The 22770-nt window shown below is 39.7% G+C and overlaps 1 protein-coding gene across 36 annotated transcripts in view; it reads right to left on the reverse strand.

Annotated features, from left to right (window-relative positions):
* Positions 1-22770, reverse strand: part of LPP (LIM domain containing preferred translocation partner in lipoma) — a 736836-nt gene that overhangs the window by 399458 nt on the left and 314608 nt on the right. For all 36 annotated transcript variants that reach the window (XM_070072379.2, XM_089330868.1, XM_089330885.1 and 33 more), the window contains one exon: positions 9863-9975. In XM_070072379.2, coding sequence (XP_069928480.1) covers positions 9863-9975 — 113 coding nt within the window. The remainder of the gene's footprint in view (positions 1-9862; positions 9976-22770) is intronic.

The raw sequence follows: 22770 nt of genomic DNA on the forward strand, positions 1-22770 counted from the left end.
TGATGAAATTTTATAGAAAACATAAGAGCAGAAAAAGAATCAGGATTATGAATACAAGAAAAAGAAATAGCAATAAAACAGTATAATAGGCAAGTAAAAATTAGCTTTTTAAAAAAAGCTTACCAATTTGAAAGCAGAGTGACAGAAAAAGAGGTAGACATGGAGACAAAGAGATCCTCATTTTGCTGGTTCACTCTCCAAATGGCTACAACAGGCCTGAGCCAGGAGCTAGAACTCCATCTGTATCTCCCATACAGGTAGCAGGAGCCCAAGTACTTGGGCTATATTCCATTGTTCTTCCAGGCACCAAGGAGCAGATCAGAAAGTGGAGCAGCCAGGACTTGAACCAGTGCTAATATGGGATGCCAGCATTATGGTTGGCTGCTTAACCCCCTATGCCACAATGCCAGCCCTCAAAAATTATAGTTTAACTATCATTGTGGTTGTGCAATTTAGTGCAATAAATGATTTTTGAAGAGAGGATTATCAGGTTAAAGTATTACAGCATAATCTACAAACTGTTTTAATAACATGGGATGAAGCAGGGACAAGAGGAATGTTCAAGCTTCATTTGGTACATATACTGGGGGTGAGAGTATACATGCAGATCATCATATTTCCTTGCTAAAGAAATATAACTGAGGGGTTGGCACTGTGGTGTAGTGGGTAAAGCTACCACCTGTAGTGCTGGCATCCCATGTGAGTGCAGGTTCAAGTCCTGGATGCTCCACTTCCAATCCAGCTCTCTGCTGTGGCCTGGGAAAGCAGTAAAAGATGACCCAAGTCCTTGGGCCCCTGCACCTACCTAGGAGACCTGGAAGAAGCTCCTGGCTTCAGATTGGCATAGCTCTGACCATTGTGGCCATCTGGGGAGTGAACCAATAGATGGAAGACCTCTCTCTCTCTGTCTCTGCCTCTCTGTAACTCTTTCAAATAAATAAATAAAAAATCTTTTAAAAAAGAAATATAACTGAAAATATTTCATTTATATTGATTTATGTATATTACTTTTTATAAATTTAAAATATTGTTTTATAAGTATTTAAAAAAGCAACAAATGTCACTTTTTTTTTTAAGAGGGAGACTGAGAAAGAGACAGCTCCGTTCATTGGTTCACTTTCTAAATGGCTGCAATCCTGGCTAAAGACAGACCCAAGAACTCACTCTGGATCTCCCAGCTGGGTGGCAGGAATCCAACCCTTTGTACCACTACTGCTGCCTCCTAGGGTCTGCCTTAGCACCAACCAGCAGTCAGGATCCAGATCTGGGAATTGAAACCAGGTACTCTTATGTGGGACACAGGTATTTTAAATGGCAGTTTAAGTGCTAGGCTTCCCCATAAATTTTAGCTTTGAAGTAACCACTGATTCCTGATGGGAGAGGCAAAATGGGATAAAAACTTTCACTGACTCAGCAAGAACCAACTGCAATTTTACTTAATCTGGGACAAAGAGGATTTTCTGTAATATGAGGGTGCGATAAATTGCTCCTTATACAGCAACTCGGGAGCTGATACAAAGTTAAACTCATTGGTGCACCTACATACAGCAGAATGACCACAGCTAATTTCCCTATAAGACTCTTTTTGTCCAGCAATTAACCCACTTTTCATTGTAGACAGTATGAGTACATCCTTGATCATTTCAAGGTAATTGGTTTGATAAGGATGATTAGTGTGTGTGTGTGTGTGTGTGTGTACTTATGCCACTCACAATCTCAGGAAAAGGTTTGTCTCCTGAGAAGATGAGAAACAGTGGCATTATAAGAAAGGTTCAAAATGCTGAATGAAACATTGGAAAACTCCCTGTGGTCTCTCGGTCTGTTACTGTAAAAGATGTTTATACAAGTCCAGACACCAAAAATGTCCCTCTCTTTCCATCTGAACACCAAATCAGAGGATGATTCAGAGCAAAAGGCAAGCGGGAAAAGTTTGGCATTCACTTCTATAAAGTCACAGTGACCAGAGCCAGTGCCACATCTAAGAACCTGCACTGACCTACACATGCGAGCCATACAAGTAGGAGACAACCGCAAGGCAAGCTGCCCCCGCTCCTGCTACTGTTCCTGCCAGGGTCACAAACAACCTACAAATCAAGTAGGGCTTGCTGACCCAAAGGGAACAAGGCAGAGAGCCAGGAAGAAACAAGCCTCTCAATCACTCCTTTGGTGTGTGTTCATGTGTCAAGATTCGCTGGTCTCCTCATTGTCCAGAAATGACAAGCACCTCAGAGTGGATTAAAGCTCCGCTGACAGCTCTGTTTCTACTCTGGCAGCACTGCCTGCTACCTGCACTCCCCAGCTCTGTAGACTCGATTTTCTTTCCCGTTCAGCCTCCTTCCTTCCTTGTGACACTGACAGGCGGCAGAAGAATGCCCACCTTGATAAGACTTCTTCACGCCGTACAAGTGCAGTTCGCCAGTGTATTTCTGTGAGTTCACAAATACATGTGGCCATGGGCCTTGAGTTCTTTCTGTCTGCAAGTAACATCCAGCCATTCCGTATCTATGACCGTGACTGTGACAGTACTAGACAGAATTCACAATCACAAACCCCAGTGAAAGGGTGGCTAAAACATCAACAAATACATAAAGTGCACAAGTGGAAAGATGATTGTAAGTCACCGTGCATTGCCCACAGACACTGACACATTTTCACAAGAGTAGGACAGAGTTTGCTTTAAAAATCAGCCTTCCAAAACTGCAAAGCAAATAATTTTAGAGATTTCTCCTCTCCCTCCTCTTTTCTAGTAATTCTAGGCATGGCTATGTTGTTGTTTTCAGTCTCTTCTTAGAAAAGTCATGTCTTTTGGCAGATTTGCTCATCAGCTGTTGGAGGCACACAGAAGTTCTCTGCCTCACTTTTGGCCTGACCATTCGTTTGATTGTGCCTCATTTTCTTAAAGGGTAGGGAGAAAACCAGAGGAAATCATAGACCATCCAATTTCAGTTCAATAATAAGAAGAGGGACTGACATTGCAGCGCACAAGGCTAAGGCACTGCTTGCTACACCAGCATCTGGCTCTGATCCAGGTTCCTGCTGATGTTCCTGGGAAGGCACAGGAAGAGGGCCCAAGTGCTTGGGAAAGACGAGGATGGAGCTCTTGGCTGTTGGCTGGCTTTGACCTTGCCCATATCTGGCTGTTGCAGCCATTTGGGGAGAGAATCAAGGGACAAAAGATCTTGATCTTTGTCTTCCACCCTCCTTCCCTCCCTCTCTCTGTATCCCTGATGCTCTGTATTTCAAACAAATAAATCTTTGGAAAAAATACAAAGGTAACATTTTTAACATTTGGAGTAACCAATCATGGGCAAAAACAGACTGCTTTCTGAGATGGAGGGACTGGAATTACCCTAGCAAACATGGCCATTTTGCCTGAATGAACACAAAAGGAGAGAAAAACCAAAAGTATCCAACCACTGGATAGTTGGCAACTAAAAGTAAGCCACAGGACTAGACCACAATGAGAGAGGAGAGTTAGGAATCACTAACTGGAGGACATGAAGAAAAGTCAAGCAAAAATATCAGAACAAGAGTAGGTAAAATATTGGGTGCATCAGCTTAAAGTCACAATTTGTTAGCAGACATGTCCCTCAGATGTTGGAGAAATCCACCAGACACTCCAGAATTGTCTGCATGGAGACTCCTGTGCGTACAATATGTTTTGCTTTATGACATATTAATAGCACCACTTGGTATCCAACAACCATTATCTTGGATTTTAAATAACACATCTGCAAAAAACTGTCCATAGTTTTAAAACATCTGGAATACAAGGCTGGCTGTTTCATGCTTATCTTGTGCTTTCCTTCCTGGTTTTTTTTTTTTTTTTTTTTTGACAGGCACAGTAGACAGTGAGAGAGAGAGAGACAGAGAGAAAGGTCTTCCTTTTGCCGTTGGTTCACCCTCCAATGGCCGCCACGGTCAGTGCGCTGCGGCCGGCGCACCACGCCGATCCGAAGGCAGGAGCCAGGTGCTTATCCTGGCCTCCCATGGGGTGCAGGGCCCAAGCACTTGGGCCATCCTCCACTGCACTCCCGGGCCATAGCAGAGAGCTGGCCTGGAAGAGGGGCAACCAGGACAGGATCCGGAGCCCCGACAGGGATTAGAACCCGGTGTGCTGGTGCCACTAGGTGGAGGATTAGCCTATTGAGCTGCGGCGCCGGCCCCTTCCTGTTTTTTTTTTTTTTTTAATATTTATTTATTTATTTGAAAGGCAGAGTTATAGAGAGGCAGAGAGGGAGTGAGAGAGTGAGGGAGTGAGGGAGAGAGGGAGAGAGGAAGAGAGGAAGAGAGGAAAAAAGAGGAAGAAAGAGGAAGAGGAGAGAGGGAGAGAGGTCCTTCATCCATTGGTTCACTCCCCAAATGGCTGCAACAGCTGGAGGTGGGCCATTCTGAAGCCAGGAGGAGCCAGAAGCTACTTTCAGGTCTCCCAGGTGGGTGCAGGGGCCCAAAGACTTGGGCCATCCTCCATTGCTTTCCCAGGCCATAGCAAAGAGCTGGATCAGAAGTGGAGCAGCCAGGACTCAAACCAGTGCCCATATGGGATGCTGGCAATGCAAGCAGCAGCTTTACCTGCTACACCACAGCATTCGCTCTTCCTTCCTGTTTTAATTCTTTTTTTTTTAAGATTTATTTATTTACAAGTCAGCATTACATAGAGGGAGAGACTGACAGAAAGAGACAGAGACAGAGAGATAGATAGGAGATATCTTCTATCTGCTGGTTCACTCCACAGATGGCCAAAATGGCCAGAGCTGGGCCAGGCTCAATCCAGGAGCTTCACCCAGGTCTCCCATGTGGGTGGCAGGGGACTAAACAGCTGGGCCATCTTCTGCTGCTTTTTCTGGGTAATTAGAAGGGAGCTGGATCAGAGGTGGAGCAGCTGGGACACAAACTGGAAACCAAACAGGATGCTGGTTGTTGGAGGTGGCATACCTACTACTCCACAACGCCGGTGCCCCGTTTCAATTCTTAATACTTTACTACGGAAAAATCCTTGCCCCATATGAAAATTCCGACCCTATTCAGACATTAAAGTTAAGATCAACTGAAATTGTTTCCTAGGCCCTTTCTTGCCCATGTCCTGGCACATTAATCTATCTCTCTCCTCTTCCACTACCATGGGACCTAGGTTGTGCTTTTGATCACAGCATGACAACTGTGGCATAATTTATCATGAGACATCTGAATTTTAAAACTGTATTCAGATAATCACAATTTTGATTCTGATTACTGTATTTGATCCCTCTCCTTATCCTTTGGCATTATCTCGCCTACAATAGTCAACCATAAACATTTTACCAAATTGAAAAAAAAATAATAAAATTCAAGCAGAAAGAGATTTGAATGCTTGATCTCTAATTCCCATGCAAACCTGAAATTTTGTGGGGATTCTCCCGCTCTATAAGTACTCTAAGAAGTGCTTTATAGGCTGACTGAAAATGGGAATGTTCCCAACTGTGACATCAGATCAGAACAAAGCTAACCAATAGTCCCAGGGTGAGACTCAGGGCACGAGACCTAGGATGCCAATCCTCAGGCTGAAATCACTAGCACATGTGTCTACTGATAGATGGCATCCAATTTATACTAAATGCATGGAGAATAAATGAATGGGTGAAGTGACTGCCATAGGGTCACTACAAACTTCATAGACACTGAAGTCACATTGATTTGGACAAAACAAACCAAATCCTTCACTCCCCCTCCCCACAAAGATGCATCTTTTCCCATAAGAATTCTTAAATAACAATTACTGACATTACATACTTACCTGTTGTTTGCAAAGAAAAAAGTTTCTAGCACATAGCAAAGATTCAGAGAATGAAGCAAAGCCCCAGCCGAATCTTGTTCTTCCATATTAAAGAATATAATCTCCTTACTCCAAATCATCAAGTCTCAGTCTCAAAGAGACACAGGGCAAAGCTAAGTGTTTGGGACATCTGATACAGTGGTGATCCATGGGGAGAAGATCAAGGCAGAAGCAGAGATTTCTCAGACTTGAACAGCTCTGTCAGAAAACAGAATCCATACGTCCTTGGGTCTCAGTTTACCCATGTCCAAAAACAGGGTACTCATTCATTCAAGTACTTGAAGGGTTTGTAAGTAGAAGCTTGGCGCCAGGGTTGAGTTAAAGGATCTCCAAGTTCCTTTCCAGCTTTGAAAATCTTATAACTCTCATAGTCACACTTAGTAGACATTCTCTTGGCTCTAATCTAAAAAATTTGGCTGGAAACATAAACAGATTTCTACATAAAAACACACATTTACCAGCTATAATTTGGACTTGGCAACATTAGGTTTTACCAAAGCTGAGAGGAAAGAGTACAACATTTTTCTTTGCAGATCATATTACTTTAGGCTGCATCATAACTCATACCCCAAGGTGGGACAAATACAGCCAGAGCAGGGCCAAGCCATCAGCACATCTAGGTCCCCACTAAACAAGGGAAGGGCATGTCCATTTTTGTTTGAACTCGCCAACGATCTCCCATATGAAGAGTCTCAAAAATAACCTGCCTCTCCCTACCAGATTTGTCCTTCTCTGTTTGGCAAACTGTATTTTATTTTTTATCCCCCTCCCTTCTGTTTTACAGAGGACATAAGCCAACATGGCAACAAGCTTTCTGTTTATTTCCTTCCTCTTCACAAACAAAGCCAGGGCTGGAGTACATTTACCGGAACAAGGCCCCTATGGAAGACGCTCTTTTGTCAACTTATGGAAGCCACACGAGCAAGGGAGGGATGCCCAGCTTCGCCGCTTTTGCCCAGCAGCGTCTGGAAAGTCCTCACCAGGGTAATCAGGCAAGAGAAAAAAACGAGGGGGCATCGCAATGGGAGAGATAGGAAGTCAAATGATCTCTGTTTGCAGATGACGTGGTGATATACATGTAAAATTCTAAAGACTCCATAAAAAAACTATTAGGATCAATGAACAAATTCAGTAAAGTTGCAAGATACAAAGTTGTATAAAAATAAGAACCATTTCATATGCCAGGAACAAACGACCAGGGAAAAGAAATCAGAATGTAATGCCATAGACAGATAAATTCATTTTACCAATAAAATGAACTAATCTAGGAATAAATGTAACCACTGAGGTAAAAGATTTGACAATGAAAACTAGAAAACTTTAATGAGAATGAAAACTAGAAAACATTTAGGAAAGAAATTGAAGAGAAATCAAACGCATCTTATGTTCTTGGATTTGATGATTTTTTAAAAAATTAAACCCATTAGCAAAGACCTCATTATTGTCCTCATTATTATTTTTATCCATTTACATTTCATTTAATTATAAGAAATAGGTATAGTTGCCTTCTTTTTAGTTATGAGGAAACTGGGACTTAGTGTAACTGGCTCAATATCACTCAACTAGAAAAAGTTGTTCAAATAGTTTTCAAGCACGAGCCTTCTATGGCTAGGTAAAACAACTCTAGAACTAACGATTTAAAATGCAACAGAACAGTTTCTCTAATAATCCAAGAGAGAAAAGAGCATTAGTGAATGTCTAAATTGTGCACATTAAACAATATATAACCAACAACCCCCAACAAAATAAAAGCAAAGGTATATAAAAAGCAAAATTAACTGTATTTAAATATTTTTCATGGAAAAATAAGTAGGAAAATCAATCATTGTTTTATTTTTCAAGGGCTTTATCTATTGTAAAATTTATTTCATCACAGAAAATAAATACAAATTGTATGACTCTTTTCCAAAATTAGAATCTGATCTTTTATTGTGGTAGCTTACGGTAAAATAAAATGCAGAAAATGTGTTATATATAAATGTATGTAGACACAAAATTTTTAGTTTTTAATGATCTAGACACAAACTAAATGGGAACTTAATAGTTACAATTTTCAAGCTACCAATAAAGTTTCTTTTATTTTTTAACATTTACTACATGAAAATAAACTTCCCATGAAATCTACATGGCTCATCCCTTCCTCTTCTCCAGGTCTTTAAGTGTCACCTTCTCAGTGAGACCTCACTGACCACAACCTTGTGAGGTATCTATCGCCCTCTCCCTGTTCTCCCTACCCAGCATATCCCTCCCATTCTAACACTTTGAAATGTGCCTGCTTCACTTCCACTAGGTCCAGTTACTGGCAGGTTCAATAGGGCAGAACCATTTGTCCTCTTAGTGACAGAATCCCTAATGCTTGAACACTGGGCAAGAACACAGAAGATGTGTGATTGCATGAATGAATGATTTCTTTAACTCTTCCAGCTTGAAATTTAAAAGAAATAAATCCAGAAAATGGCTTGAACCACGTAAGGAATTATTTTGTATTGCTTTTTCTGCTTTTGCACTTCTTATATGGATGCTTTAAAAAGTTCATGAAAAAGAATTTATAAGATGTATGGTTGGGTGTCAAAAAACTTTGAAATACATGCATAATTTTTTCATAAGTCACATTTATCATGAAACTTTGCTAGACAACTTTACAAGTATTGTGGGAATTTTAAAAATTATAAACATAGATTGAATAATACAATAAATATCCATGCACCCCCTAGTTATCAAGTTATAACTAATCTTTGCTATCTATGTTCTCTCTGGCATTAGCTTCCTACACTTGCTTTTTTTTTTTAATTTGACAGGTAGAGTTATAGACAGTGAGAGAGAGAGAGAAAGGTCTTCCTTCCGTTGGTTCACTCCCCAAATGGCCACTATGGCCGGTGCTGCGCTGATCCGAAGCCAGGAGCCAGGTCCTTCTTCCTGGTCTACCACGTGGGTGCAAGGGCCCAAGCACCTGGGCCATCCTCCACTGCCCTCCCGGGCCACAGCAGAAAGTTAGATTGGAAGAAAGCAACCAGGACTAGAACCCGGCGCCCATATGGGATGCCGGTGCCTTAGGCGGAGAATTAACCAAGTGAGCCACAGCGCCGGCCCCAAGCTTCCTACACTTATTATTGTGAAGCCGATACCAGACACCATTGCATTTCACCTTTCATTCTTTGTTTCTTCACTATCTGGGGAGGAGAATGTCCAGCTCACAGGCCATATAAGGCCCATGAAACCCTTTGGTCCAGCCCTGCCAAAGCAACCAAAGGTGGGATTTGAAATGCAATAAATCTATGGTAGGCTACTTTTTAAGTTGATGATTTTGTATAGCTCACAAATGATGTTACGAATATCCAAATGGCCTTTGGCAGAAAAAATGGTTTCCTACCCCATCAACATTACCATATCTAAAAGTATAACAATAATTTTGTGACTGTATTAGTTTTGCTTCCTGATATGACCCTAACTGATAACAGCTGCTAGGCAGCACCTAAGATCTGAAGATGAATGGCCCCTCTGACTCCAACCTTGAGTTCCACTGCAGCCAACCATCTCACGAACACAGGAATTCTATGTAATTGACACATATCTATAATATGTATCCTTGAAATTACTCCGAAGAGAAAACCCTAAGGATTTTTGCTGTCGCTACAAAAATGTTGCTGACCAATTAGGTGAGATCCATAGTGACCAATCAAAGCCTTAGAAGGTCAGCATCACTTATTTAAAATGTAATGATTATAGATAGAGAATAAAAGACAAAGCATAAAAATAGGCAATGTTTCTCCAGGAAAAGAAAATGTGGGCTTCTTGTGTGGCATTCCTAAAAAACTTTCCTTTGAGTTTTAAAATGAAATTATAGGAAAAGCATTTCCAGGGCTGCAGAAAGTAAGCCAGCAGAACGTGGGGAAGCTTGAGCTGGGCTATTTGTATTAACGTGCCTTAGTTCTTTCTAAGTTGTAAGGCTCTCTATAGGCTCTGGATAAATGTCTACCCCACAAAAACAATCAGTGAATTCATGATCATGCTAGCATAACTTATCGACATGACCTCAACTACGGTTCATACCTGCATCTTAAAGGCGCCTTCGTCAATGGCTGGCGGAGGAGGGAAGTTTCCAGAGCCAGATGGAAGTGTACCAGGATCATCTAGGGGTGGAGGTGGTGGTGGAAGAAAGTCTCCTGCAAAAGGAAATGCACGCATGAGATTAATGGGGATGCAATTTTAAGATACTCTTAAAAAGATGTCTTTTTTGGCATCTTACCCTTTTGTAACTGGCTTTCACACATACTTGCTTGCCTTTTGTAGCAATTATTCCCTTAGTTTTACTCAGTTTGATTAGTACCCTTACGTTACAGAAGAGGACCAGATTTGCTGTGCAGAACTGGCATAAAGGCTAGTCTCCAGGGGTCTAGTACCTTCAGGAAGAGCAGAGAAGGGGAAGGGATGAAGTAATTATACAAGACTTGGTGCTTGCAATCAATACACTTTCAGTCAAATAGGAGGGGCAAAATGAGTGCACAAGTAAGGATTATACAAGATGCAATTTATGAAGAAATACAACCATACATTTGGGAATAAAGATAAATTTGGTGCAAAGTAGAGAAACAAGGCAGATTTCAGTGGCCTATAGAGTTGTCCTTAAACATGATGTTGAGGGCAAGTCCACTCCAAATAGAAAGGGGAGAACCGTATAGGCACAGTCATAGAAGTGAAAAAATCCAGAGTATAAAGAACAAGGCATAATATGGCAAAAATATGGGAATATAAAATAATACTAGCAGATCATAAAAATTAGAGAAGTGAAGTAATTAAGCCTTGCAGAGCATTACACATTTAGCAAAGGGTTTGAATGCATGCAGTAGGGATTAGGATTTCCAAGAAAGGAATATCTGGCTAAAATATGATTTGCTAAAGACTAATCTAAAAAGATGTCCATATAATGAGGAGAAACTGAAATAAACAACCTTCAAGTTATAAATTATATATTATTGCAGCAAGAAACAAAGAAGTTTGGCATTGCAAGAAATCCTGCCTGTCCAAAAAAAAAAAAAAAAAATCCTAACATCTCTAACAAGAACAGCACATTGAAGTTAGTTAGAAAAGAGTCAAATCTAATCTCTCAAATCTTAGATACATACATAAATACACACACACACACACACACACACGGCTCATAAGCTGTATGGTTCATGGAATAGAATTCTTTGAAGCAATCTTTGCAAGAATCACTATGTTCCTAAAGTTGTATTTATGAAATGCATGAAGTTCATATTCCTTAAATAAAATGTTTCTGGGGAAAATTATAGATTCTTTTGGTTTTGGTGTTAAATATTGTGGAATTTTAATTTAAAAAATTTTAAATTTTGGTGAAATTAATAAAATTATTATAACATCAAAAAAAAATTCTACTGGAAAAACCACAACTCATTTTTAAGCATGTTCTGTTCATCATTTTCCTTGTACGTTTTGGGGAAGTGCTCTCCATTTATGGGTAAGTGGCTGTTCCTTGCATTCCAGTCATCTAACACACAGCAGGCGGGCAGTAGCCTCCACCATTAAATGAGTTGCTTTTGGATAGTATCAAAGCATTCTACCAGGTTTCTAAAATGAAGTGTCTACGAAGGGAAGTCTGGACACAGTGATAGCATGGTAAGGTGGTTTGATGGTTCTGACATACCTTTGAAATGGTTCGCTTTCCTTCATTTGCCTTATAAGTGATTAGGATCAGAATAGTAACTAAAAGCCATCATGGCTAGCCCACAGCAAAAATCAGACGACCAAGCAGTCATGCACACCCCCTCTAAGGCATTCTGTTTCTGGGACTCTGTATCCACTAGAAAATACGCTAAGATTTTTTTCTTCATTTTTTAAAATTTTAATAAAGTTGAGATTTTAGATTTTAATTAAAAATATATTTCTTAATTTGAGAGACAGAGCGCTTCCATCTGCTGGTTCACTCGCCAAATGGTCACAATATCCAGGGCTGGGCCAGGCCAAATGCCAGGACTCTAACTCAACCTGGGTTCCCCAGGTGGGTGGCGATAGACACAAGTACTTGACCCATTATCTGCTGTGGCCCAGGGTAGGTATTAGCAGAAAGCTTGTTCCACAGCGGAGTAGTGGGGACTCAAACCAGGCCCTCTGAAATGGCAGGGAATAGTTAAGTTGTGATTTAACCACTTCATGACATCCACTCCTGAGCTTCCATTCATAAAACAACCCTCTACCAGACTAATGGTTTTCAAACTAGAGCATTCAAAACGATCTCTGGAAGGAATACAGATTGCTTGGTTCTGCTCCTAGAGATTCTGATTCAGTAGGCCTAGGGAGAGGCCCAGTAATCTGCATTTCTAATGAGACCCCAGATGATTCTGATGCTGTTGGGTCTGAGACCATACATGAGAAAGACTGCATTAAGCAAAGTCTCACAATTATTCACATTTTAGACTTACAGGATGAGAAAGGTTCAATAATTTATATTACCTAGTGTAGAAAACTTTCTGCTTTTCTTATATTTCTGAGTGTACAAATTGGGAGACATACTTCGTCCTCCTTATTAGGATTGCAAGTCTCATAACCATTATTAACTCCACTCAGTACGTCTAAGCATAGGCTATACACTAGAATCACCAAGAAAGTTTGTACAAAAATGCTAATGCTAAAACTACACCCCACACCAATTCATTCAGAATTTTTGCAAGTGAGGGAACAGGTATAAGGAAGAGGGTCAGGTGCCAATAGTCCTTTAAAATCCAGATTATTCTTATGTGCAACCAGGATTGAGAAACTTCCTTAGTTTTCATATGGACACATTACCCTATGAAAAAAAATATTGAATATTGCTAAGTAAAAAGAGAACTGTTCACCAAGTTCTTTTCTGCCTTTAGAAGGCATACTATATGAGAAGAAGGAGCACAATGAGATCATAGGTGATGCAACAGAGGAAGTCTACATTGCTGAAGACACGACTACCGAATTTTTAGGTTCAAATGTTCTATCTGGATTTCTGTCTTCTTTACACTCACTTTAAAAGAGAATCATTGAGAGGCTGGCGCCATGGCCAGTAGGTCAATCCTCTGCCTGCGGTGCTGGCATTCCATATGGGCGCCAGTTCTAGTCCCGGCTGCTCCACTTCTGATCCAGCTCTCTGCTGTGGCCTGGGAAAGCAGTAGAAAATGGCCCAAGTGCTTGGGCCCACGTGGGAGACCCAGAGGAAATACCTGGCTCCTGACTTCAGATGGGTGCAGCTCTGGCTGTTGTGGCCATTTGGGGAGGGAACCAACAGAAGGAAGACCTCTCTCTATGTCTCTCCCTCTCACTGTCTAACTCTACCTCTCAAATAAATAAATAAAATCTTAAAAAAAAAAAGAGAATCACTGAGAATCTCTTATATTTAATCAAATTTTCTTAAGTCAAACAGAACTGTCAGAGCATCAGAATAAGACAAATTATTAGAGATATTATAAAGCAGAAACAGAGGCCCATGGAAGCTGCATGAACATGCCCAAAAGTAAGAGCAGAATGGTCACAGAATAAAAGGATCAACGGCCTGTCTCTGAAGTCTAAAAGTCTACTTCTCTAAAAGAACTGAAATACAGTGGCACAGAAGCTGCTGATAATCCTTGGAGGGTGAAAAGCAGAAATAGAAAAACAGAAAATGAAAAGGGATTGCATGTTTTAAAGAAATTACTGGAAGACCGTATATTCAAGGCACAGTTAGACAGATCTTTAAAAGCACTAGTGATAATCTCACAATAATTATTCAAGGTTAAGTACTGATTCAGACCAAAGTTCGCATGTCTTCTATTTCATTCATCAAAGGTTTCTTCCCACATGCTTTCAGTGGAGCTCACACTTAAAAAAGATGTGGAGGAGGGGGCCGGCGCCATGGCTCACTTGGTTAACCCTCTGCCTGAGGCCCTAGCATCCCATATGGGCGCTGGGTTCTAGTCTCAGTTGCTCCTCTTCCAGTCCAGCTCTCTGCTGTGGCCCTGGAGGGCAGTGGAGGATGGCCTGAGTGCTTGGGCCCCTGCATCTGCATGGCAGACCAGGAGGAAGCACCTGGCTCCTGGCTTTGGATTGGCACAGTGCCAGCCATAGCGGCCATTTGGGAGGTGAACCAATGGAAGGAAGACCTTTTTCTCTGTCTCTCACTAACTCTACCTGTCAAAAAAAAAAAAAAGTAGAAGAAAGGTGAAATGTCTAGAAAATATATATAAACTTGATCAAGGATGAGAAAATGGGTCCTTAGGAGGGAAGCATGGAGTGGGTGGTAGAGCTAGAGTTATTGTCTTCATCATGCTGAGTTAGTGTAGGAATTCTGATGGGTGGCCTGCATTGCAGCGCACTGGGTAAAGGCACTGCCTACAGCACCAGCATCCCCTGTGGGCACTGGTTCCTGTCTCAGCTGCTCCAATTCCAATCTAACTCCCTCTAATGCTCCTGGGAAAGCAGCAGAAGATGTGCAAGTCCCTGGGCCCCTTCCACCTACCTGGGAGATATAGAAATAGATCCTGGCTCCTGGCTTAGGCCTGGCCTAGCCTCAGCAGTTGCAGCCATTTAGGGAATGAACCAGTGTGTGGAAGATTTTTTTTGACAGGCAGAGTTAGACAGTGAGAGAGAGAGAGACAGAGAGAAAGGTTTTCCTTCCGTTGGTTCACGCCTCAAATTGCTGCTACAGCTGGCGCACTGAGCCGATCTGAAGCCAGGATCCAGGTGCTTCCTCCTGGTCTCCCATGCTGGTGCAGGGCCCAAGGACCTGAGCCATCCTCCACTGCCTTCCCAGGCCACAGCAGAGAGCTAGACTGGAAGAGGAGCAACCAGGACAGAATCTGGCGCTCCAACCGGGACTAGAACCCAGGGTGCCAGCGCCACAGGCAGAGGATTAGCCTAGCGAGCCGTGGCGCTGTCCAAGTGTATGGAAGATTTCTTCCTCTACCTGTCCTTCTCTCTGTTAACTCTGCCTTTCAAATAAATAAATCTTTAACAATCATAAAAATAAAAATATTCTGATGGATAGCACAGCATTTTAAGAGTTAAGTTTGTTAATGTTATCATTTGCACTTACTCCTCATGTAGGATCTTTGTCCTTAGTGTGCTGTACATTGTGATTTAATGCTATAACTAGTACTCAAACAGTATTTTTCACTTTGTGTTTCTGTGTGGGTGCAAACTGTTGAAATCTTTACTTAATATATACTAAACTGATCTTCTGTATATAAAGAGAATTGAAAATGAATCTTGATGTGAATGGAAGGGCGGAGAGAGCGGTGGGTGGGAGGGAAGTTATGGTGGGGGGAAAGCCATTGTAATCCATAAGCTGTACTTTGGAAATTATATTCATTAAATAAAAGTTAAAAAAAAATAAAAAGAAACTTGATGAAGCAAAAAAAAGAAAATCAATCAATGTAATCTACCATATTAGCTGACGAAAGAAGAAAAATTATATAAATCAATTAAGGAAAAGCATTTGACAATATTTAACACCAATTCAAAAAAAAGTTATCATTTGTATAATAATGAATATAAATTTATTCAGGTATCACAAGGGAGTGTGTTTTGAATGGAATACCAAGAAATTGATAGTGGGAAGAAGCTGAATTTTCCATATGAAAAACTCAAGTGGGAAGAGAGTTTAATTCTCTGTACACAGTTTTTTTTTTAATTTATAATTAAAGGTAATAATTATATATAATTATGGGGTACAATGTAATATTTGAATAGATGTATACAATGTAAAATCATGAAGTTAAGGTAATCAACATTTTTTGTTTTCCTATTTCTTTATATTTGTAGTCTTTAAGCTCCTTATTTATTTATAAGGCAGAGTTAGAGAGAGGTAGAGGCAGAGAGAAAGAGAGAGGTCTTCCATCCACTGGTTCACTCCCCAAGTGGTCCCAGTGGCTGGAGCTGGGCTGATCAAAAGCCAAGAGCTTCTTCCAGGTCTCCCATGTGAGTGCAGGGGCCCAAAGACTTGAGCCATCTTCTACTGCTTTCCCAGGCCATAGCAGAGAGCTGGATCAGAAGTGGAGCATCTGGGACTCAAACTGGCACCGATATGGGATGCAGGCACTGCAGGTGGCAGCTTTATCTCCTATGCCACAGCACCGGCCTCTCCTCTCTTCTGATTCTTCATCAAATATATAATAAACTATTTAGATTGCATTAATACTATTGAGGTCTGGAACTTATAACACATTCCTTTCAACTAGCCATATTTTAGTGATCATTATCCTGCCTCTATCCCCTTTCCCTCTACCTTTCCAAGCCTCTAGTGGTCACCATTCTACCCTCACCTCCACTGAGGTCATCTTTTTAAGTGTCCACATATGGTGGAGAACCTGTGGTATTCATTTTTATGTCTCTGCTTTATCTCACTTAACATAATAATCTCTACTTCCATCCATTTTGGTATAAATCTCAGGATTTGATTTGTTTCAATGACTGAATAATATTGTGTGTGTATTAATACTACATTTGCTTTATTCATCTGTCCCTCTGGTTGATTCCATATCTTGACTATTGTGAACAATTCTGCAAGAAACCCAGGGCGGGGTGCATATCTCTTTGAGATGCTTATTTCATTTCCTATGGCTATATACCCCCAAATGGAATAGCTGGATCACATATAAGATCTACTTCTCATTTTATGAGGAACTTCCGTACTCTTCTCTGTAATAGCCATAACAATTCACATTCCCACCAGCAGTGCTAGAGTGCATTTTTCTGGAATTTGTCTTTTTTTTTTTTTTTTTTTTTGCTTTTTTGACAATAGCTATTCCACTTGAAGTGAAATGATATCTCATGATTCGGATCTCACTGTGATTTTGATTTATATATCCCACATGTTCAGTGATGTTGAGCATTTTTCATATACTTGTTGGCCATCAATAGTCTTCTAGGAAACCTATTCCCATTATTTTATTAAGATTATTTTGTTGTTGTTGAGGATTTTTTAGTTCTTCATACATTTACTGGGTACTAACTCCTTGTCAGATTAGGCCATAAATATTTTTTGCATTCTATAAGTTGTTTCTTGACTGTTGACTGTGCAGAAGCTCCTTAGTTTAACATAATCCTATTTATTTTGTACTTGTTACATGTGGTTTGAGAATTTAACCAGAAAAGTATTGCCTACATGATGACTCCAAGTGTTTCCCTTATGTTTTGTTCTAGTATCTTCTTACATTTTGGTCTTTGCTGCATTTTGGGTTGAGTGATAGAAGTTTCATTCTTCTGGATATGAATGCCCAGTTTTTCCTGCCTTTACACTCATGTATATTGTTGGTTCCTTCATCAACAATCAGTTGGTTGTGGCTATATATTTACCATCTCTGTTCTCTTCCATTAGTCCATGTGTGGGTTTCTATAGTTACCATCCTGTCTTGGTGACAATAGCCCTACAGTACTTCTTAAATCAGGTATGGTGATGATTCAAGTTTTATTCTTTTGTCTCAAAATTTCTTGGACTATTCAGGGTCATTTCTGTTCCCTTATGATTTTTTTATAGTTCTGTGAAGAATGCCATTTTTATTTTGATGGACACTACACTGAATCTATAAACTACTTTGAATAGTCTGTACATTTTAATAATAGCTATTCTTCCAATTCATGAACATGGGGTTGTCTTTCTATTTTATTGTATCTTCTTCAATTTCTTTTATCAAGGTTTAATAATTTTCATTGTAGAGCTCTTTTACTTCCTTGGTTAAATTTATCCCTAGGTAGGCTTTTTGTAGATACGGTAGATAGGATTGTTTTCTTTAATCTGTCATCAAGGCTGTCATCAAGTGTAAAAAATACTAGTAGTTGTATTTGTGAAAAGCATAAAGTTTGTACTCTTTAAATAAAAGTTTTCTGGGGAAAAAAGAGGAAATGTTAGTGACTTTTGTTTGTTGCTTTTGTATCCTGCAACTTTACTAAATTCATTTATCAGTTCTAACAGTCTCCTGGTGGAATCTTTAGGTTTATGCCTCTATATGGAATCTTGTCATCTGCAAAGAGGAACCATTTGACTTCTCCCCTTTTCTATTTGTATGCATTTTATTTTTTTCTCTTGGCTAATTGCTCTGTTAAGATTTCCAATACTATGTTTACTAAAAGTGATAAAAGTGAACATCCTTCTCTTCTTTTAGACCTTAAGGGGAACACTTTCACCTCTCCCCAATTCAATTTGATATCAGTGGTGGATTTATTATGTATTATAGCTTTTATTAGCTGATATATATTCCTTCTATATCTAATTTGTTGAGAAATTTTATCATCAAGAGATATTGAACTTTACTGACTGTTTTCTTCATCTATGGAGATGATCATGTGTTTGTCTTGTGTTCCATTGATTTATTGGTTTGCAATTTTATGTCATTTTACTTATTTATACTTTTTACTTATTTATACTTTTAAAATCATAATATATATTTATCTACCACATAAAACAGAAATTTTCAGGACCTAGAAATGTGTCATCTTCAAATGTTTATCTAAGCAAAGCTTTTAAAACCAGGAAATGCTGAGATACAGCAGAGGCCAAGATAACAAATGAGGAAAATCCCATTTAATGCATCACTTCTCTCAGCTTCCTCAACCTATACACTCACCATCCACTGTAACCAACAATAGGACAGAAATTCTCCACATTTACACAGTGTGTTATCATGGATGATGTCCTTCCACACTCTTTTCTCACCCCATTCTGCTCTCCTCCCTATAAAAGAGGGTCTGTCAATTCATCTGACCCATCTACTACCACAAGGGTCTTGGTTTTATTTTTCAATTTTTAAAATTTATATAATGGGAACAGACTGCATGTATTTCATATATAAAGTCTTAAGAGCATAATGACACTTCCTACCCTACGAGGGTCACACCTAGACATCTCTCTTATGCCTCCTGCGTCAGACTTGTGCAGCTTTCTGGAGCATTCTTCTTGACTCAAAGAGAACCAGCATGTGAGACTGCAGTCACGGCTCACTGAGCATGCTGGCTCCAAAGAGCTGATGGTGTGAAGCAGAGATGGGACACAAAGCCTGCTTATTCCTGTAGCCAGTGTGTGCACAATCTCAGTGTGATCACAGACCCCTACCCCAGACGCAGATAAAGTATTCATGGAGCTATTAATAACATTTCTGGACTCCTGGGTTGCTCCTGCCCCTTGAATGTACAGTTCCTTTGAAAACTCACTGGAGAAAGTGATAATTTTCAGGGCAAGGTTTGGGAATTCCTGGTTCCTTGTCCTCAAAATAGCAACAACATAGCCTATTGAATGACATCTGTCTCTCTAAGTAAGAAGCTATGTAGCCTAGACCAAGTCACTTTTTTTTGTTTGCTTCTGTGCTATACATTTTTAGATTCTAAGTCCTTGTTATTTATGAGTACAAGTATACATTAGAAAATTGATATTTTCCTACATTTTTTCTGCTATTCAACTGAGAAACAAATTATTAATTGTGAGCGTACTTAATTTTCTAACAAACCATTTAATTTGAAAGGAAAGACTAAGATTAAGAATAGTAGCAAGGGGCTAACATTTAGCCTAGCAATTAAGGTGCCCATGTCCAAAGCAGGACATCTGCTTCAATTTCCAGCTCTTCCTCTGGCTGGAAACCTCTGGGAGGCAGCAGTGCTAGTTCAAGTGACGGAGTTCCTTCCATTCACATGGGAGACTTAGAATAAATTCCAGGCACCCACTTTGCACTTAGCCTCAGTCCCTGCAAGCATTTCAGGAGAAACCCAGCAATGGGAATTTCTGTCTCTCTGCTTCTCGAATAAAAAATAAAGAAACAGAGATGAAAACTGCTGGATTAAAAATAGCAATGAAACAAAGTATCAACAATAAAATAAGTAAACCAGCACTCTTGTATATACTGGTGTGAGTGGAAATGTTATTAGATAAAACTTTTCTCAAGAAACATTGGCAACATGGTATCAAAAACCTTCAAAATTTTATGAAGTCTAATTTAGCAATACTACTCTTAACAAATTATCCTACCAAAGAAGTAACTGAAGAACATGCGTCAAAGTGAGTTAAGTAGTCATCACATTGCAATACAGAAGGAAAAAAATCAAAATGTTTATCAATTCAGTACTAGTGGGAAATAAATTACAACCAGTCACACACGGGAAAACTGAGCAGTCATCAAAATGCTGTTCATCTATATCTTTATTCATTGAGTACCCATAAACAAGGGGAGGACAAATAAATAAGTAAAATGAAAAGTGCAACCTCCTGGAGTTACGGTACTGAAGAAGAAGGATGGTTTAAAGGTAAATAAATGGGGGCAGACATTGAGGTGCAGCGAGCTAAGCCACCACTAAGGATGCCTAAATCCCATATCCGAGTGCTCATTCGAGTCCTCATTATTGTTTCTGAACCAACTTCCTACTAATGCATCCTGGAAGACAGCAGATGATGGCTCAAGTACTTGGGTCTCTGCCACCCAGATGGAGTTCCAGGATCCTGAATTTGTTCAGCTTGCCCCAGCCCTGGCTGGTGCTGGCATCTGGAGGATGAACCAGCAGATAGAAGACACCCTCCTCCCCCCAGAAAAGCCACTCCTCTATCTTTGAGTTAGCTAAAAATAAATAAAATGTTAAAATACAAAAAAGCGATATGAAACATGCTGAATATCAAATAGTGACAAGTATGATGAAATCTAGAGCAAGGAAGGGAGACTAGACTGTCAGGGTGCTAGCAGTATGTTGGAGTTTTAAAGAAAAGCGTTCAAAGACACCTCACTAAGGTGGTATTTAGGAAAAGAATTAAATCTAGTGAGTAGTATATGGGGAAAGAACATGAAAAGCTGTTTCTGATATGTTATCATGTGAGGAAAGGAGAGGTTATTGAATAGAACTTATATAATATGGCCCCATTTGTGTATTAAATAGTCTGTTAACAGGTTATACACAGCTCATGATTGGGAAAGTACTATTCTTTTTTTAAAAAAGATTTATTTATCTATTTGAAAGTCAGAGTTACACGAAGAAAGGAGAGGCAGAGAAAGAGAGAGAGAGAGGTCTTTCATCTGCTGGCTCCAAGTGCCGTTCTTTAATTTTAATTCTCCTTTGGGCTTAATTATTATACAATAAATATGAATTACAGGCATGCCTTTTTTTTATAAAAAAACAAAAAGATATTCTAAAATGAATCAGAGACGGTACTCAAACCATGTTTAATTTTAAAGCATCACTATATTTACCTAAGCCAAAATTTAATGTCTCTGTCATCTTTTGAAATAGCTTGAAATGCTCTTTGAAATTCTCAAATTTAAAGCAAGAAGAATTATCTTTAAAGTAGATGACATCTTCTTGATTGGACACTTTCATTCCATTTTAGTTAATATGGAATCTCTGGGACTTCACTGAGTTTAACAGTCCTCTTGTTTAATTGCAAATAAATTGGTACAAAGGTGAAACAGCTCCGTTTAAGAGATCTCAGTAGATTCTATTTCTCTATCACACTGTGTTTCCACTTGTAGATAATAATTCTACTTCTTAATAGAAAACATTGAATAGTTTTCAAATAATATAAATTATTTGGACAGTCTGGTTCCGTGAAAGAACTAGAACAAAATAGTACTTTTGAATCCACTAAGTGTCATTTGTCTTACAAAAACACAGTAATTGCTATCCAAACAAGAAACCACATCATATATTTTATCTTTCAAAGATGGGCATCCAAAATAAATAGGGCACTGACCTAAGCTTAATATATCAACTTCTACCAACCACTGAGTTATCTTGAGCCCCAACGCTAAAAAGCAAAATTCTTTCAGTTTAAAACTAAAAATTAAAAATTCATGTTGTGGATAGAGAATGGGGTGACGTGCAGGGAAAACAAAACAAATAAAAAGTCTTAATCTACCCTTGCAAAAGAATCTGGCACACAAGTATCAGTGTGCTGATGGGATATTTCGACAACATTCTTTATCATTAGAGATGGGACATTATCCTGAAGTGGCCAAAGAGTCCCGAAACACACCTTCCTCCAAAGACAGCATGGAGATTGATGGAGTGTGGGTTCACAGTAGCAACATGTTACATAAGTCATTTGACTTATTTCCCTCCTGGCATACTTGGCTATAGAGTAAACTCTCCTCATCTGCAAGGGGAATGCATTGTTCTTTCCTGATTTTTCTTGAGTGAAGCACATGTTGTAGTTTGTTTATCTAAGTAGTTATCTATTGGTTTCCTTTACTAGACTAAGAACCCGTGGAGAGCAATCTGTCTGATGTATTCTTCTCTACAGACAGAGGTTAAAGCACATGGGAGATCCTCTAGAGTAAAAACTCAACTGTTATAAATTACTAGGGCGAGGACATTTGGCCTGGTGGTTCAGAGGCCTACATTTCACACCGGAGTGTTTAGGGTTTAACCATCTCCAGCTCCTGAATCCAGCTTCCTGCTAAGCACACCTTGGAAGGCAGCAGGCAATAGGGTCCTTGCCATGCAATGGAGATCTCAATTGTGTCCTCAGCTCCCAGCTTCAGCCTGGCCCAGCTCCCACCATTATGGGCATTTGCAGAGTGAAATAGCAGATGACATGGTTTTCTCTCCCTCCCCCGTTCTCTTTCCCTCCTTTCCTCCTTCCCACTATCAAGTTAAAAATAAAAAAAATTAAAAATAATTAGTAACATAAATCTCTGTAACAATAAACAGAATTGAGCTCGGATAGAATGAACACACATTTTCCCCCATGATCAACTCTGCTCTTTTCCAATTATTAGCAAAAGAAAAACACTGTACAATACTGGTAGACCACAGGTTCTCCATGATAGTAACAGGTGAATAGTTAGCAGCATCAATTTTAAAGTAGCCATCCAACCGGGGTTTCCTTGTTCATGAATTATCTTGCTATGAGTATGTCTGCAAAGTACGAGAATTGAGTTCCTACTTCTAGACTGCTACCTAGTTATGGGGCTCCCCAATCTCCAGAAGCAGAGTAACCCCCTGAACTATACTTGACATTTGTTTTGCAG

Source organism: Oryctolagus cuniculus, chromosome 4 (genome assembly GCF_051225735.1).
Source record: "Oryctolagus cuniculus isolate XC-2025 breed Fujian yellow rabbit chromosome 4, ASM5122573v1, whole genome shotgun sequence".
Taxonomy (NCBI): Eukaryota; Metazoa; Chordata; class Mammalia; order Lagomorpha; family Leporidae; genus Oryctolagus; species Oryctolagus cuniculus.